We start from the raw sequence: 18,716 nt of genomic DNA on the forward strand, positions 1-18,716 counted from the left end.
AATCATCTAGTTGTATAACCATTGAAAGAAAGTAATAGATTTTCTTCACTTTATAAAATCTCTTTTAAAACCTATCAATTACCATTGGTTTAGAAGTGTTTTAATGTTTTGTTTGATTTTTCAGAAACCAAGCCATCTCCTGCCATGTAGTTTTATAGCTATTGGCATTTTAGTAGCATTTTTTCTGCTGATTCAAGCCTGTCCCTGGACATATTATGTATATTGTTTGTTGCCAGTGCCAATATGGTATGCAGTTCTAAGAGAGTAAGTAATGCATCTTGCTGCCTTGTTTTTTCACTTCACTGACAGTTAAATCTGTATTTAAAATGCATTAGATTTCTGTACCATAAGTCATCAAAGATATTTATAATACTGTACTTTCAAATCTCCAAACCCTGTCACTTCATTTATAACTGCATAAATGTTGTATATAAACATTCTTTTTGTTATACCTTTCCCTTTCAACTTCATCTTTACTTTCCTTAAGTAACAGTGATCTTATTCACTTCTTTGTGTATCTTTTATAGAAAAAATTTGGAACAAAAGTAATGATTAATATTGATTATACTATGCCTAGACTAACTAGCATTTTGAACTTGTGTCATCATCTCAGATTCCAGTATATCTTCATTTTTGACAGAAATGTTTGTGTGTTTTATTTCCATACGTTCTGACTCGTCCTTTCCTAGCAATTATATAGACCTAGATAAATTAAACTTTGTAATTAAATCTAATATGGTATGTTTACACACAGGGATTAGTCTATATTTTTCATATGTGCTGTGGTTCTATCTATAAGTACTTCCTCACAGGTTGTACTTACAATAGAGTGTATTGTTAACATTATCAAAAACAGTAGAAGTAAGGCTCCTTGGAGAGTTTCAAAACCCTAAATAAAACCACTAGAAGGTGGTGCTAGTTCATGCTCACTAGCAGCCAGAGTCATGTTGCAGATCTTGTTGGTTTCTGTTTTTACACCAGTAATCTATAATTTTTTAAGCTTAATCTTGGATATCAAAGTATTTTCTGAGAAAACAGACTCCTAAAGTCAATGAAAGAATGAGAGCCTATTATAATAAGTTGTCCCCAAGACTGGCTTAGCACATGCATTATGACATTACTGTACTTTATTCTAATTTTTCCTAACTTTAGCTTTGACTGCTTCTTCCATCTTTTAAAATATAAAGTATTAAAAATATTTAAGGATTGGCTGGGCACGGCGGCTCATGCCTGTAATCCCAGCACTTTGGGAGGCTGAAGCAGGTGGATCACATGAGGTCAGAAGTTTGAGACCAGCCTGGCCAACATGGCAAAATGCCATTTCTACTAAAAATACAAAAATTAGCTGGGGGTGGTGGTGGACGCCTGTAATTCCAGATACTCAGGAGACTGAAGCCTGATAATTGCTTGAACCCAGAAGGTGGAGGTTGCAGTGAACCGAGATTGCACCACTGCACTCTAGCCTGAGTGACAACATGAGACTCTGTCTCAAAAAAAAAATTTTTTTAAGTTAAAAATGTTAATATTAAAATACTTAAAATATTAACTATTTTTAAGCGTAAGAGAAGAGAACACTGATCAGATAACATACTGTTACCTCTCCATTTGTTGTATATGCATATTTAACTCAGATTTTTAAAAACATCATTTGGTCTGGTTTTTAAACTTTTAAAATGAAAGTTTTGTCCTTGCAGAAAATCATATCTAGTACAGAACTCCTCCTGAATCATTAAGTGTGCTGATTATTAAGAAAACTTAATATATGTACGTATTTAAATTTTAAGGGAAAACATAATTCTGAAAGTATGTTGTGTCCCATCTTTATCTTTTTGATAAATTATATAGATTCACAATCTTCTAAATGATTTTACAAAATTATCTCTTGTTCCTCTGTGCTTATTCACTGTTGAGAATAAAAGAAACATTCCCCTTTTGACTGGTGTTAGCTTTTCTTTCCTACATGGCGCCTTCATCATTTTGTTAACATTCTGCAGCATTGCTTTCAATCAGAGAAAGGTCATAAACCAAATGATACTGACCTTCTAAAATTACCTACTTAATAATGCACTACAGAGTTACCTTTTTTTCCTAGCGATGAAATGAAAAAAGTACTCAAGTATGTAATACATTTTTGACGGTTATGAGTTCACTTAATTACAATTAGTGTACAATTAGTGACATCTTAAATTGGGTTTGGAAAAGGTTATTTAACTCAGTTAAAAAATGTAATTAAGATTTTTTTCCCTAACTAGATTAGGAAACCGTCCGTTTATTTCATTTAGATTTAAATATAGAATTACTTGAGTAAATTTTAAAAAAATTTTCAGTTTATATGCATTTGGACTCATTGTAGTTTATGTCTCATATTGTATCTGTAATTGTATGAACTCATGTTCAAACTAAGATCAAACAAGATTCATTTGTTATTAATGTTTGTAAAAAAACAAGCCAATTTTTGTGATCATTTTCTTTTTTTTTTTTTCTTTTTTCTTTTTTCTTTTTTTTTTTTTGTTTGAGAGGGAGTTTTGTTCTTGTTGCCCAGGTTGGAGTGCAATGACGTGATCTCGGCTCACTACAACCTCCACCTGCTTGGTTCAAGCTATTCTCCTGCCTCCGCCTCCCAAGCGGCTGGGATTACAGGCATACGCCACCATGCCTGGTTAATTTTGTATTTTTAGTAGAGACGGGATTTCACCAGTTGGCCAGACTGGTCTCGAACTCCCAATCTCAGATGATTTGCCCTCTTCAGCGTCCCAAAGTGCTGGGATTACAGGCATGAGCCACTGTGCCTGGCCAAATGTTTTCAAATTAATTCAGAAATTACATTTCCCCTAAAATACTGCTAGATTTAAAAAAAAATTAGGTAAATAAAGTCCTTGAAACAAATCCATTAGAGTTTTAGTTTTTGAATAATCTATAAAGGGAAAAATTCTCTAGTTTTTTAACTTCTTGCAGAATTTGTATGTTTATACTATATATGACCTAACTTTAAAATCCAATCAGTCTTTTTATTTGAAACAGATTTCAGGTTATTCAAGACCTTGTCGCATCACTGTTGACCTATCCTCTGAGCCATTTTGTTGGGTACCTGTTAGTCTTTAGCCTGGGAACTGAAGTATTAGTAAGTAACTTACCAGATTACAGCAATTGCAGATTTCTTTCATATATTTGTAACTAGTATTAAATGACCTTATTTTTCATTTCTTTCTTGGAACGCGTTACTAGGTTCTCAGTTTTTTCTACCGTTATATGCTTACCATTGGACTTACTGCCTTTGCAGCTTGGCCGTTTCTCACTCAGCTCTGGACTCGAGCAAAGGTATGAGTACTCATTTTGACATAGGACAGTTTAGTAACTACTTTGTTTTGACACACGTAACTTTATTTTTAAAGAAAAGGGTAGAATGTGTTTTTACATAAAAGATCCTAGTCATATTGATAGGAGGACTGATATTACCTTTAAGGTTTCAGTAATTCACTTAGACTTTCACATTTAAATGGGCCAGTTGTGTGGTAATTGAAATGCTGTGTAATAGTGCTGATATGTCAATCTCTGAAGCACTTCCTGGATTTGTTTAGCTTCAAATATCTTGATAATGGACCAGGCGAGGAGCTGCTTAGAGCAGCACAGAACAGTGGCTTAGGTGTCCGTACTCTGAACTTGAGTCATAGGAGACACTTCCCTCCTTATCCTGAGCTATTCAGTTTTTTTTTTTTTTTTTCTGGAGAAGTATATATTTATTATAGATTATTAAAAATAAAATCAGTCTTCATTTTCCTCCTTCAACTAGGTAGGGAATTACAATATGCTACTACAAAGAATGCTCTCATATTTCCTCTTTGATACTTTGTTATAGAAGTAGCAGGAAGATACCTTCTTTCTACTCTGAGAATTTATTAAAAATCTTCAATGAATGGGATTATTGATTTTTTAATTCATAGGTGGTCTTAATCTAATTACAAAATAGTTTTACTTATTTTCCTCCTGGGCTCAATTGTTTGATGATTATTGTAGGCCACCTTTTTTATAGATGTCATCCTCAGTATGTGGTCTAACATAAATTGAATGAAGCACTTTTCAAAATCTCAGAGGCAGGTTTAAATCCTGTATATTTTATTTACTTGTCATGGACCTGGTACTACTTATGTATTAACTTCTCTGAGCTCTGTTTCCTCATCTGATGTATTGGGAATAATATTACCTGCCTCCTGAGGTTATTGTGAGAATTAAAGGAGAAAATGATCATATTTTTTTTTCTTTTTTTTTTTTTTGAGACAGAGTTTCACTCTTGTTACCCAGGCTGGAGTGCAATGGCGCGATCTCGGCTCACCGCAACCTCCGCCTCCTGGGTTCAGGCAATTCTCCTGCCTCAGCCTCCTGAGTAGCTGGGATTACAGGCACACGCCACCATGCCCAGCTAATTTTTTTGTATTTTTAGTAGAGATGGGATTTCACCATGTTGACCAGGATGGTCTCGATCTCTTGACCTAGTGATCCACCCGCCTCGGCCTCCCAAAGTGCTGGGATTACAGGCTTGAGCCACCGCACCCGGCTGAAAATGATCATATTATACCTAATACTATACCTGCTATGCCACAGGTCCTTCACAAATAATAACTATTACTCTTTAGAATAAATAGCTGTTGATTCTGCTAGAATGTATTTAAAAAAAAAATAAAATAATAAACAGCTGTAAGGCTTTGCATTTTCCTTTTAGCTTTGCAGTCATATAGTCTATGAAACACTGATGATAGTTTTCTATACCATATTTGTCTAAGGTTAACCTTTTTCTTGATTTTAGGTGACATCACTGAGTTGGACTTTCTTCTCTTTGCTCCTGGCAGTGTTCCCACTGATGCCGGTTGTAGGTCGAAAGCCAGACATCTCTCTAGTGTATGAATAATACTGTAATTTATTTTCTTTCAATACGGTTTTATTTCCCTCAATTAACACTGTGAAATTTGAACCTAATCTTGGTCATGAATTTAAAATCATGTGAACAAAAGGGAATTTAAAATACCAATAACAAACCATTAGTCATGATTTTGGCCTAGGTTCTGAGAGTCATTAAACCTCCTGAGAGATGCTTCGGGGCTTTCAAAATGAAATTGTGCCACTGATAACTTAAAATAGCACCCCCCTCACCTTTTTTTTTTGTTTGTTTATGTCTAGAACGTTTTATTTCTTTTATGCTTTGGGAAATCAGTGAAAGTTTTAGTTTCATATGAAAAAATATTCTGTGCCAAAACGAAAAGATCTCTAAACTACTATGTTAGCTCTCTTTGCTTCAATCCTGTTCACACTAAAATGTCATACAAAAATGAAATTTTCTCCTATTCTAAACTGATTGTAAAGCTCTCCATGGGAGGAAATTCTGTCTACCTTGACAACTTTCCCATGTGTAACCACTCAAATTATTTGAAAATTCTTCTGCATATCTTGCCTCAGTCCCTCACTATGCTGCTGTATTTATTTCTCTTCAATAGACCTAAGTAAATCTATAAATTAACTGGTTACCTTTGCTTTTAACTGCACTTTAAATTATTGTCAAGTAAAGTATGGGCTGTATGAGTGTGTGTATGATCATTATCTCATTTAACATTTCCTCTCGTTTCCAATCATGTAATCATCTTTGTTACTTTCTTTGGAACTCTATAAGCATTTTAAAAAACATTTTAGCCAAATCTGTAATGGATGAGGGCATATATTTTTAAATGAAGGAAGATTAAGTAAATGATACTTTGTAAAAATATGTGCTGATTTGTGAGGTTCTATACATTTTTTCCAATATGGAATAGATCAGGAATTACCCCAGGAAGTCAGTTTATTAGCAGAGCCCAAAATAGTTGTGTTGAATTCTAATACCATACTATCTAAGCCATACTTTATTACAGTGTTACTAAGTCAAAATATTTTGCAACTGTTGTAACCTATAAATAGTATGTGATAAAATGAATTCAAATATTTTCATTTGTTTCTTGCTTCAGATTGCTCTGTAAGGTCTTCTGTTGTTTCTATGAAGCCCCCTCCCCTTCATCTCTGCCTATTAGTCCTGCTCAAGCAGTATTGGCATCGTTGAACAGAATTTAGCATATGCTAAAAGGGAGGGAAATTGTATAAATTTGCCACTTGCATATTCTATTAAAGATGAATGTGGGAAGCAAATAAACTTGTTAAAATATGAGAAATCTAATTTATATTTTAGAAAATTATGTTGTTTTCCTCTAAATTTAAATTGCTCAGTGATTTTAAGTTTTTTCTACTAGCTATATTTGCAACTTATTTATTTTGATTCCTGGTTCATGGAGAAATTTGTATTTTTCTTTTTATCTGTCACAGCATCTCCCTCCTTTAGAAAATTACAAAGATGTCATTTTGTGAAACATTTAAGGATACAGTTAAAGGAAAAAGCAAACATGTACAGCATAGTTGTAATGTCTGTTACTCTAGTGTTCTAAAGTGAAAACATATTTGCCAATAAGTTTAAATATCAAATTGTTTTAAAAATTAAGAAAGAGAAAAAGGGCCAGGTGTGGTGGCTCACACCTGTAATCCCAGCACTTTGGGAGGCTGAAGCAGGTGGATCATGAGGTCAGGAGTTTGAGACCAGCCAGGCCAATATGGTGAAACCCTGTCTCTACTAAAAATACAAAAATTAGCTGGGCGTGGTGGTAGACACCTGTAATCCCAGCTACCAGGGTGACTGAGGCAGGAGAATCACTTGAACCCGGGAAGTGGAGATTGCAGTGAGCTGAGACCATGCCATTTCTCTCCAGCCTGAGCGACAGAGCAAGACACAGTCTTAAAAAAAAAAAAAGAAAGAAAGAAAAGAAAAAAAGAAAAAGAATTTTAATCATATGTGACTATTTTTTCCTAGATTTTAATATTAATCTATGTTGAATACGTAACTGCCTTACTCCTTATGATTCTCAAAGAGAGTATTTGAAGCATCAGAAACAAACAACCATTAAGCTTTTTCCTCAGAATTCCTGCCTTACATTCTTTTTAGGTGTCCAGCTCTGGCTTTTACTCTTTCTTTTTTCTCTTCAACCAAATTCTTTTCTCTTAGTTCTATTTGGGTTCAGTATTCTGTCCTCAGCATACTTTCGGCTGTGCCATCTTATTCAGATGTTGAGAAGGTGAGAAAGAGCTCAACAGTAGGGCACCATTTCTTTGGTATCAGTCACCGTTGACTTTAGGAAACATACTATACCTGGTGTTCTTGAAAGGTGTAATTTGTTGTTTCATTACTATACAAATGCCTTTCCTGCATGCCACCCATGTGACCACTGGCTACCCCTTCCCTCAGCCAGGGGCAGCTGAGGAAAATACCAAGGTCTGTCACAGAAGGGAGCTGTTTTTCCTGCTAAAATAATATAGGTTATATATGTAGATACTTTTTGTATGACTAAGTTTCATAGTCACAAAGTATACATTGTAGATGCTGATAATATACTTGTTAGCTGTCTTTTATATTGTAAATGTTTGTAAATTTGCCCAATTCAGGCTAAATATTATAGTACTTGGTATGCCTAAATTTTTTTAAATTAAATTATAGAAGTAAGGTAAAGATACTTTAAAAATTATGGGGAGAAGTTACAAATAATCCCTTCCAGCAGTATCTTTATCCTAAGATTTAAAGTTTTCTTAAAATCTTAAAATGTACCCATTTTGCTACCTCCTCTTGATTAAGCCAAATGACTGAGAGGTTCTGCATTAGAGTAGGTATCTCATGTTTCCATCTGATATGTTTTCAGTAAATATCTGAAGAAAACTTTAAATTGTATTTCAAAACAGGATGGGTGCAGGCTTGCTGGTTCTTCTGCTATCCCTGTATGTTGTAACATCTCTCACAAAAAGAAAAGATAGCTTTACAAAGGAGGAGCTATTGGTACATCTATTACAGGTCAGTTATAGATTTTCAATACTACGTTATACTAATGATACACCAAAATGTATCTTATGGTTATATTTAATTATGTTCATTAAATGCCGTTACCTTTATGCTACTCAGTATCTGCCAGCTGAGAAGAAAGCTTTCTGTTTAAGATGCTACATGGAAATGTGTTCTTTAAGAGGTATGAAATAGCAAAAGGTCATAAGAGGCAACCCAGTGATACCTGAAGAGCAGAGGTTACAGAAACTGTATTGACCAAAAAGTTGAAATGAAAAGGGCTTCCTCTGGACTGAGATTCTACATTGTCCTCATTTGGGTCAGGAAGGGTCACTTCTTTGAAGTGAAAGTAGCCTGGGGTATGTTTATATTAAGAATAGCCAGTTTAAGCCTTCAGTTAATGTCCCAGGTGAAAATAAACTTCAGCATGGTTGGTGGCTTTCTGTGGTGAAAATAACTTTGAACTTGACGTTTCAAAATTGAGTCCATTCCCAGTTATGCCGTATACTAGATGGACTTTCAGTTTGTGTTTTTTTCTTTTTATTTTTATTTTTTGAGACGGAGTCTCACTCTTGTTGCCCAGGCTAAGTGCAGTGGTGCAATCTCGGCTCACTGCAACCTCCGCCACCTGGGCTCAAGTGATTCTCCTGCCTCAGCTTCCTGAGTAGCTGGGATTACAAGCATGAGCCACCACACCTAGCTAATGTTGTATTTTTAGTAGAGATGAGGTTTTACCATGTTGGCCAAGCTGGTCTCGAACTACTGACCCCAGGTGATCTACCCGCCCCAGCCTCCCAAAGTCCTGGGATTACCGGTGTGAGCCACCACACCGTCACTTCAGTTTGTTTTTAATCTGTAGAGATAATATCTGATAGCATTATGACAGAGATTATATCATGTAATAGTCTATAAAATGACAATTTTTTCCATAGATAAGGATGGAAAACATCTGTTTTTCTTTTTAACTGACTAAATAAATAAATAACCACTTCTAGACCACAGACAAAAAGCAAAATTCATATGAGTCTTCTCAAAAAATTTCCTCAAGATCAAAGCTGGGAGAGTAGATGGTGTTTCCAAGAACACTCTGAAATAAAAATATGCAACATTTGAAAGATTACATCACAAGTTAAATTCATTCTTGGAGAGCAACAGGGACTTATAAAAAGAGAATAAATTTTTTTTGTCAAAAGTTCTATCAAGCAGTTGGAACATATGTTTCTTTTTAAATGGTACTCTGGCTTTACAGTTAAGCCATAGCAGCTTTGACAGAATGTATCTAGAATAATGAGTCCTTTGACACAAGTGAATGTTTCTGAATCTCTCTCGAGGGGAACCAAGAATATCATGCTAAAATTCTTATGTGCTTTGTTAGACATACCCCTGAGTATTAGGTAACTCTGTAACAAATTCATTTTTGTGTTAGGTTTATTAACTTAGATGAGTTCCTATACTGTCTACTATATTTCATTGATTCCAAGATACACATTTTTTTTCCACATTTTAACATCTTAGAAACAAGAATGTCTTGCTAGTATATAATCTTTCACTACCTTCTCTTTTTTTAACCTATTTCATCTTTGTCTTCAGGTCCTGAGCACAGTGCTCTCCATGTATGTTGTGTATAGCACCCAGAGTAGTCTACTCAGGAAGCAAGGACTGCCTCTTAGGAATCAGATTATTAGCTGGGCAACATTAGGTAAGAGGCCACTCAAACCAAGTGAGGTAATTTGACATCAACTTAGTTACCTCAAAATGATCTGTTTATGTCTGCATCATTGTTATTGAAAGAAATAATTTTGTTGTAGGAAAATAATAATAACTGGCTATTAGTTCTCTATCTTGATGGAATTTAACAAAGAGATTCTTGTGTGCATGCATGTGTTAATACGATAAATTTATAGAATATTTATGACCTGATAATAAAGCTGTATATTTATTAACATCTGGTAAGAGTCTACTAAGCGATTCCAAAAGAGAATAGGGTGAAGAGAACCTTATGCTTCCTTTTCATGCCAGTTCATAAATTCTCCGTTCTTACACAGGGACTGGGAAATGGTTAACTTTTATCTGTTTCCCTTCCTAAAAATAACATCAACTAGTACAAATTGCATACTCTGTAAAGCTAATTAGACATTTGAACGCATATTATTCTATGTAGTCCTCTTAATTAAGAATGTTGGAATATATGTGTGAAGCAAACATGTAATTTAAGGACTTACGTTTTCCTTTCCATTTGGAAGACAAGAGCAAATTTTGAGTCCAGGTTTTTTTTGTGTGTGTTTTTTTCTTTCTTTCTTTTTTTTTTTTTTTTTTCCAAAAAAGGCATTGTAATGCCTGTGAAAATTTGACATCCGCTGTAACTTTAACATCTTTTGACGACTTTTGTCGTTTGGGTCATGGAGGCCCACCCCTCATGAATGGCTGTACTAACTTACATTCCTACCAACAACGTACAAAGGTTCCCCCTTCTCTACATCATTGCCATCATTGCTACTTTTTTTCTTTTTGATAATAGCAATTCTAACTGGGGTGAGATGATATCTTATTGTGGTTTTGATTTGCATTTCTTTGAAGATTAGTGATAGTGAATACTTTTTTTCATATAGCTGTTGGCCATTTATATGTCTTCTTTTGAGAAATGTCTACTCAGATCATTTGCCCATTTTTTAGTTGGATTAATAGGTTTTTTGCTGTTGAATTGTTTGTGCTTGTAATATATTCTGGTTATTAATCCCTTGTCAGATGGGTAGTTTGCAAATATTTTCTCCCATTCTGTAGGTTGTCTCTTCACTCCATTGATTGTTTTCTTTGCTATGCAGAAGCTTCTGAGCTTGATATAATCCCATTTGTCTACTTTTGCTTTTGTTGCCTGTGCTTTTGAGCTCTTAACAGAAACATCTTTGTCAGACCAGTGTCCTGAAGTGTTTTCCCAATAGTTTCTTCCAGTAGTTTTGTAGTTTCAGGTGTTACATTCAAGTTTTTAATCTATTTCGAATTGATTTGTTTTTAGTGGTGAGAGATATGGGTCTTATTTTACTGTTTTGATTTTGGATATTCTATTTTCCCAGCATCATTTATTGGAGACACTGTCATTTCCTCAATGTATGTTCTTGGTGCCTTTGTCAAAATGAGTTGGCTATAAATGTGTGGATTTATTTTTGGGTTCTCTGTTCTGTTCCATTGGTCTATGTGTCTGTTTCTATGCCATGCTGTTTGGGTTACTATAGCTTTGTAGTATATTTTGAAGTCATGACTTCATGATGCCTCCAGCTTTGTTCTTTTTTTTTAAAGGCTCAGGATTGCTTTGGCTATTCAGAGTCTTTTGTGGTTCCATATGAGTTTTAGGATTTTTTTTTTTATTTCTGTGAAGAATATCATAATTTTTATTTTATATACGTGGTGACTATGTTGTTTGAAGCAAAATGTTTATAACTATTACATTATCATTGTGGATTGTCACTTTTAACATCATAAAGTGTTCTTCTTTGCCTATTGTTTTTGGTCTAAAGTGTGCTGTGGTATCAGGATTGCAACTTTAGATTTCTTACTGTTTCCATTTGCCTTTATTTTAGCCTTTTTGAATCACTGTGTTTTAAGTTTGGTTTCTGTATTCTGCATAGAGTTAGGTTTTGCCTTATGTGCCAATTCCACAATTTTTTTTCTTTTAAGTAAAATGATGAGTTGAGCTCATTCATGTTTACTAATATGACTCTTGAGCTTGTTCTCAAGAAGTGTAGAAAATACTGCATAATGTGTAAGTGTGCTCTACTACAACAAATTGAAGATTCTGTCAAGAAGATTCTGTCAAATCTTATTATGTTGTAGTAGAGCAGGCATATATATTATGCAGTATTTTATATGTTTCTTTCTCTATTTGGATTATCCTATATGATTTTATTTATTGTCTTTATTGATTTGATTATTGTTTTGGAACGGTGAGGAGGAGATTCAGAATAGGTTTACTGCTATTGTTCTCCAAACATGAAAGCTTCTCTGGGCATGTATTTTAAACAAGATTTTTGCTCGTTGGGATTGGTAGAGCTAGGTTCTAGAGGATACCTATCAAATGATGAAATAGTTGACTCATAGGTAAGTCATCAGTATCTCCAAAGATCTCTTCTAGGCACAGATACACCATGATCTAACTCTAATGAGCATTTTTGCTTACTATGCTGTGATCTCAAAATGGATGTTATGTTTTAAAATTGGTTCTACTTATGTCACTTAGAATAGACACTCTTATTTCTCCTTTAGTACCTTATCAATCATTTAGACAAAAGTAAACAAGGAGAGAAAATATATACAGTTTTACAGAAGAGGTCTCATTTGAACCGACTTTTATTTTTTGCTTTTTATTTTTTAGCAACCATCATTTGCCCAACAGAGTAACTGACTTTTAAAATCAGACATATTGAAGTGTTATTTCTTCCAGTTAAAATATGTATCAATTGATTATGATTGAAACTATACATCTGGAAAACGTCAGAAGATATTCATCTAAGAGTATTATAAATGTAACTTCATAGTCTTAAATCTTGCAGTGACTTTACTTTAGATAAAATTCACATTACATTTAGATAAAATTGACATTACAATCAACATTACAAGATGTTGACTAATAATAATAACAGCAGCTAACAGTTACTAGGCACTGTGTGCTAGCACTATGCTCAGGGAATATTGTATAGGTAAAATTGTATTTAATCGTCACAACTTTTTAATGTTATCTCTATTTGACAGGTGGGTAAATTTCTGCTTAGATCAGTTAACGAACTTGCTGTACAGTTTAAACAGTTAATAAGTGATTCAGCCAGGATTTCATCCCAGCTTGTCTATCTGCATACTCTAGAGCACTAGGGAGATGAGGAAGTTACATACATTTCCTTCCCAGAATAGAGATGGAGGAGTTTACGTTTTGCCACTCCACCTTCTTCATCTGCCCTTCCTCCACTGGGGTAGTTGCTTTTATTATCCTGGGTGAGAGTTAATACAACTTTCATGCATGGTGAAGTCATTCTTGTTTCTCTTTTCCAAGGGGCATACTACAACTGCCAGTGCATACTTTACAGTGGGAAAACTTGGAGAAGGATGAGGTTAGGAAAAATCAGTTTCTGAGGAGTAAGTTGTCTTTGAACTAAGATATAAAGGTCTAATTAAGCAAAGCGTGCTAAATGTTGAGTAATAATTTTATTTCAGTAGAAAATTATTTATGAGTTAATATTATTACAGTAGTCTTGGCTGAATATGAATTGAGAAAATCTGAGCATAGTTAAAACAATGCAATGTAATTTTAATTAAAAATGTGAGGCCTGATTATGATTAGAGCAAATGTAGCCTCATATTCAAGGTCACACAAACAGTAGATGCCATAAATGATACTAGATTATTCAGGGCTTCTACACTAACATTTATGTATGTATGTATATATGTATGTATGTATTTGACATAGAGTTTCACTCTTGTCACCTAGACTGGAGTGCGGTAGTGCGTTCTCAGCTCACTGCAACCTCTGCCTCCCGGGTTCAAGCGATTCTCCTACCTCAGCCTCATGAGTAACTGGGATTAGAGGTGCACACCACCATGTCTGGCTAATTTTTGTATTTTTAGTAGAAACAGGGTTTCTACTAAAACAGAGTTTTCTATCTCTACTAAAAATAGGTAATAAAGGAGAAGTAAGAGTCTCTATTCTAAGTGACATAAATAGAACCAATTTTAAAACATACCATCCATTTGGAGATCATAGCATATTAAGCAAAAATGCTCGTTAGAGCTAGACCATGGTCTAGCTGGTCTCAAACTCCTGACCTCAGGTGATCCACCTGCCTCAGTCTCCCAAAGTCCTGAGATTACAGATGTGAGTCACTGCCCCCGGCCCTACACTAACATTTTTTTGTGTGTCTCTTATACTGACAGATGATCTGTTTTGTTTCATTGCAGCCTCTTCCTTGATTGTGCCACTACTGAGTTCTCCAGCTCTCTTTCAGCGATTGTTCAGCATACTTCTTTCATTGATGTCAACCTACCTACTTCTAAGCACAGGGTATAAACTTGTTAACAATTTAATTTTATAGCAGCAAGTTTTAAATGATACATTGATATTTTCTCTGTTAATATTTAACTTCTAGAAATGAAAAATGCTTTCTAAATCTTGAGGAGTAAGTTATAAATATTTTCTTTTCTGTAAGAACTGTATTTGACTTGATCTATAATCTTTTTTCTTTTTTTATCCATTTCATAGTATTGCTTGCTGTCTTTGTCTTTTTCTTTTCTAAAGTTGCTAAAATATCATTAGACTATAATGTTAGAAAATTTTGATTATGGAGGAATTTTAAGTCTCAATGACTTATATTTTTTGTTGACATTCCTCTATTTATTTTAAATTATGCTTTGATTTGTCCATTCTTCTTTGGATATAGTATTTTTTTAATCTTACACATGTCACAACTAAAATATTAGTTTGATTCAGAGAAACTTCAGAATATTTTCCCAAAACTCAAAGATTTATTTCTATTTTAGTTTGAAATTTTTCTTACCAAAACAAAACAAAACAAAAAATCAGCAGCTTGACTTGGGATGAATCCCGACATATTTTCTGGAACTCACTGAAGACAGGATATACTCTATTAACTTTGAAGAATTATTTTCTTGCTTTTGAATTTCATCCTTGCTTAAATCTTTATAAGGGTAAGGAATGTGCACATTGTAACAAACAAAGTGAATAAGCACCACTCATAAACAGTTTGAACTTTGGCCAAATAGAAAGTCTTCATCAAAGTTAGATTAAACCTAGGGATTCACCAGTGTCTATCAGATTATTCACAGTTTAAATGATTTTGTAAAGTCGTTTGGGGTCCAAGGCTCAGGTTCTCCCTTTTGGAAACTTAGTTGTCATAGTTCAAAATTAGAGAGATGTTCTCAAAGTCTTTTCATAGTAGACCCTAACACCCTAAGTGACCTAGACCCTCAGAGTTCTTGTAGTCTCAAATAAGAGATAATCCAGTGGGGCCCTAAACCTCTTTTTTTCACCAAAGCTGTCTATCTCCTTTCATTTTCTTTCCCCCTGCCTAGCCAGATGTGGGCCACAGCTCTGAAGATATGATACAAATGTCATGGAAATTTTTACCAGTTACCTAACTAGATTTTAGGATAGGCTTTCTTTGAGATTTAGACCTTTGAAATAGAACTTCAAAATAAAACTGGAAATCTATGAGCATCAAGAGTGACGAACATCATGAGAACTTAAAATCCTTCAGTTTTTCCCCTTTATTAGTGAAATTTCAGGATAAATAATTTTGTTATATTAGAATCTACAAGAGTAAAAATGAATTCGATTATACACAAGTTTTTAATCTATGTAAAAAAACAGAGCTTAAAATAATTTCTTTTCTAACCGACCATTTCAGGGAGACTCATGAGTTTTATTAAGAGATCACACCCAGAGGTTGACTTAAGGAAATAAATGTGTGAAAGTGTCCAGAAGTATGGACTAACTTTTGTACAGTCTCTTCATAGGCCCTTCTCTTTTTTGAACCTTCAAATTCTAAAGCAATAAACAGATTTAAAGGGATGTATAGTTGATTAAAAAGTATAAACAAATATAAAAATAGATCTGATTTGCTGGATTAGAAAAGGAGAGAAAGAAAGGATAACTGAAGTTTAATTTTGAATGAAAATACTATTTCATAATACAGCGTGAGTTAATCATGTAACTTACATTGGGGATAAGTATTTTAAATCATCAGTTTAATAGTCATAAGAAATGCCAAAACAAATTATCATAATAAGCATAATCATAACTTATTTTAAGAAAATCTAAAAAGTGAAAATTTTATACCTAAAATAAGAATACCAATGCACGATATGACCTTATTAATGAATTCATTAAGAGGTATATTATTCAACATCAGAAAGTGTATCTAGCTTTGCCAAAAAAATTAGAAGGAGTATCTTGAAATAGCACAGTTCAGTAATTTCAATCTGTACATTTTCTTAGTGTCAAATCAGTTTTGCAAAACATAGGCCACTTGTTATGAATCAGTCTGACCATTTTGGATGACCCAGAGGATTCTCTGTGTAAATTAGTAAATATTCAAAATTACAGAATAGTTAAAAGAAATATAGTTATACTATAATACAGAAATACAGCAATAGTAATCCTAAATTCTTACAATGCATCCTTGATTTAATGAATAAAGAAGATTTATTTTTAATCGGCACTTAATTATTTTTATGCAAATGGAATGGTTGTAATACTTGAAAATGGTTTGTTCTCTTGGTTAAAGTTGGTTAAACATTTTCTTTTGAAATTTTCTTTGCATTATCCCTTTCCTTAGCAAACTGTAATACAAAGCTAAATGCCTTGTCAGCCCTGTTCAATTTGCACAGAGACCAAACCAGCAGATCCTAATTTAGTAAGTTTTCATTATGTTCTCCCTGAGCCTGTGATGACATTTCATTGATATTTCAGTTTATTAATGCAGATATACAGACTTTATACAAAACATTGATTGTTTTAAGAGATAAAGTCCCATAGGAGGATTATCTTTATCTGATTTATTCATCTACATTTTACAAAAGAAAGTGATCATAATGTATAGTTTTTGAAAGGAAATAAGTCTGTAACACTATTTGTTGATCTATGATATTTATGTTTTGAATTGTTAGGAAACAATAAATTCATATAAAACTGCAAATCTTTAAAAAAATTATGAGCCCCTTTTGTTCAGAGTATGTACCTTGATTCAGTTAATCAACATTTTTTTTTTCTTTCATATCTCCAGTGTCCAGAGCACTATGCAGACACACAAGGGAAAATCATGAGTGTACTACTGGTATACAGTAGGGTTATAAGCTGCTATAAAATAACTATATTTTACAGTGTTAGACAATTGTAAAATCAAACAAGTTGCTGTGAGTTAATGAAGTTGTGAATTGTGTGATATAAAGACTGACTAGAGAAAGAACTTGAATAGGGAAGCTGAGTTAATGCCATCAAGGACTCATATGGATGTTAAACTGAACTTTAAAGAAAGGCAGGCAGGATACAAGCTTTCTAAATCTTTGTTTTTCAATTTTAAAAAAATCATTGGAAAAATAGTGTCATAACATTATGGAAAGTAGGGATAAGGGATGAAATCACGTATTTACTCTTGCTAATGTTCTGGTATATTTCTTTCCAGTGTTACCTCTGTGTTTGTCTTTTTAACATAAAATTAATTGCAGTATGTGTTCTATTTTCTATCTTTTTTTTTTTTTTTTTTTTTTTGAGATGGAGTTTCGCTCTTGTTACCCAGGCTGGAATGCAATGGCGCGATCTCGGCTCACCGCAACCTCCGCCTCCTGGGTTCAGGCAATTCTCCTGCCTCAGCCTCCTGAGTAGCTGGGATTACACGCACACGCCACCATGCCCAGCTAATTTTTTGTATTTTTAGTAGAGACGGGATTTCACCATGTTGACCAGGATGGTCTCGATCTCTCGATCTCGTGATCCACACGCCTCGGCCTCCCAAAGTGCTGGGATTACAGGCTTGAGCCACCGTGCCTGGCCTCTATCTTTTTTTCTAATTAACATTTTAGAAGCATTTTCTAGGTGGCTCATAGGCTTCCTAGCCACTGTTTTAATAGGTATTTAATATTTTATTATATGGATTTTATTTCAACTTTTTATTATCACAAATAATTTTTTAAGTTATGTTTTTATGCATAAGCTTTTTAATTAGTCAAGATTATTTCCTTTGTTCACTTCTCAGTATAGTGTACGTGGGCCATTGGGTTCATTTCTTTTTTTAACTTATAATCGTCTTAAGAAGAGTACCAATTTATAATGTCTACAACAAACTATGAGGTCTATGATTTCATCATATCTGTAATAGTATTTGGTATTTCCATTTTTAAATAAGAAAATCAAAATGTTATATTAACAGGCCAAAAGTGGTGCTGCTTTAAACAGTTTTCTGTGCTTGTTTTACTCCTATTTTCTCATGTGTATAGTATCTGTTCATATCTATGGACCTTCTCAGTCTTATATACCAAGTGATTTTTGTATGCATTCTGAAACCGGAATCTTTCCTTCCATCCAGTCTTCAATGTTGTAATTTTATAATCTGTAAAAGTGTTTAAAGTGTTTGGAGGTTTTTTGCTTTCTCATGTTTAGGAAATAGTGCCATATGCTGTAGGGTTCGGTAGCTGAAAGAATCAAAAAGGAAATAATGTTTGGTTTTGGTTTGTAACTTCTGATTAGATGTATAATTGACTCAACAAATACTTGTGAACTAGGCCAGCAGTGGTGAAGAGACAGACACAGACTTGGTTTTCAAAGATTTTATAAAGTATAATAATAGACGCATACAAGTACACCTGTGATTAAGACAGTTATAGAGCATTTAGGGATTATGAAGGTGGAACACTTAACCCCAAACAAAGCAGAAACTGTTTAGAAAAGGCTTCTATCACTGTGTTGTCTCATGAGCATTTCTTCTTTGTTTTTGTGTTCATTTTACACCGCAGCCTGTAGGTGTACTACACATTTAATCATTCCCCTGTGGACATATAGGTTGTTTTCTGTTTCCCCCTTCCATGAACAATATTACAGCAGATATTTTTATTTATTTTTTTAATTGCATTTTAGGTTTTGGGGTACATGTGAAGAACATGCAAGATTGTTGCATAGGTACACACATGACAGTGTGATTTGCTGCCTTCCTTTCCCTCACCTATATCTGTCATTTCTCCCCATGCTATCTCTCCGCACCTCCCCACCCCCCCCGTGCCTCCCCCATTTCCCCCCAATGGACCCCAGTGTGTAGTGCTCCCCTCCCCG

The 18,716-nt window shown here is 34.1% G+C and overlaps 1 protein-coding gene across 19 annotated transcripts in view; it reads left to right on the top strand.

Annotated features, from left to right (window-relative positions):
• The window catches only part of PIGN (phosphatidylinositol glycan anchor biosynthesis class N), a 138,163-nt gene that overhangs the window by 81,242 nt on the left and 38,205 nt on the right, over positions 1–18,716 (top strand). For all 19 annotated transcript variants that reach the window (XR_012513081.1, XM_074383301.1, XM_074383300.1 and 16 more), the window contains 7 exons: positions 125–264; positions 3,022–3,121; positions 3,226–3,318; positions 4,802–4,893; positions 7,798–7,906; positions 9,485–9,593; positions 13,835–13,937. Coding sequence is in view for 18 of the 19 variants with exons in the window: in XM_074383301.1 (XP_074239402.1) it covers positions 125–264; positions 3,022–3,121; positions 3,226–3,318; positions 4,802–4,893; positions 7,798–7,906; positions 9,485–9,593; positions 13,835–13,937 (746 nt within the window). In the remaining variant the exon portion in view is untranslated. The remainder of the gene's footprint in view (positions 1–124; positions 265–3,021; positions 3,122–3,225; positions 3,319–4,801; positions 4,894–7,797; positions 7,907–9,484; positions 9,594–13,834; positions 13,938–18,716) is intronic.

This window comes from Saimiri boliviensis, chromosome 13 (assembly GCF_048565385.1).
Source record: "Saimiri boliviensis isolate mSaiBol1 chromosome 13, mSaiBol1.pri, whole genome shotgun sequence".
Lineage (NCBI taxonomy): Eukaryota > Metazoa > Chordata > Mammalia > Primates > Cebidae > Saimiri > Saimiri boliviensis.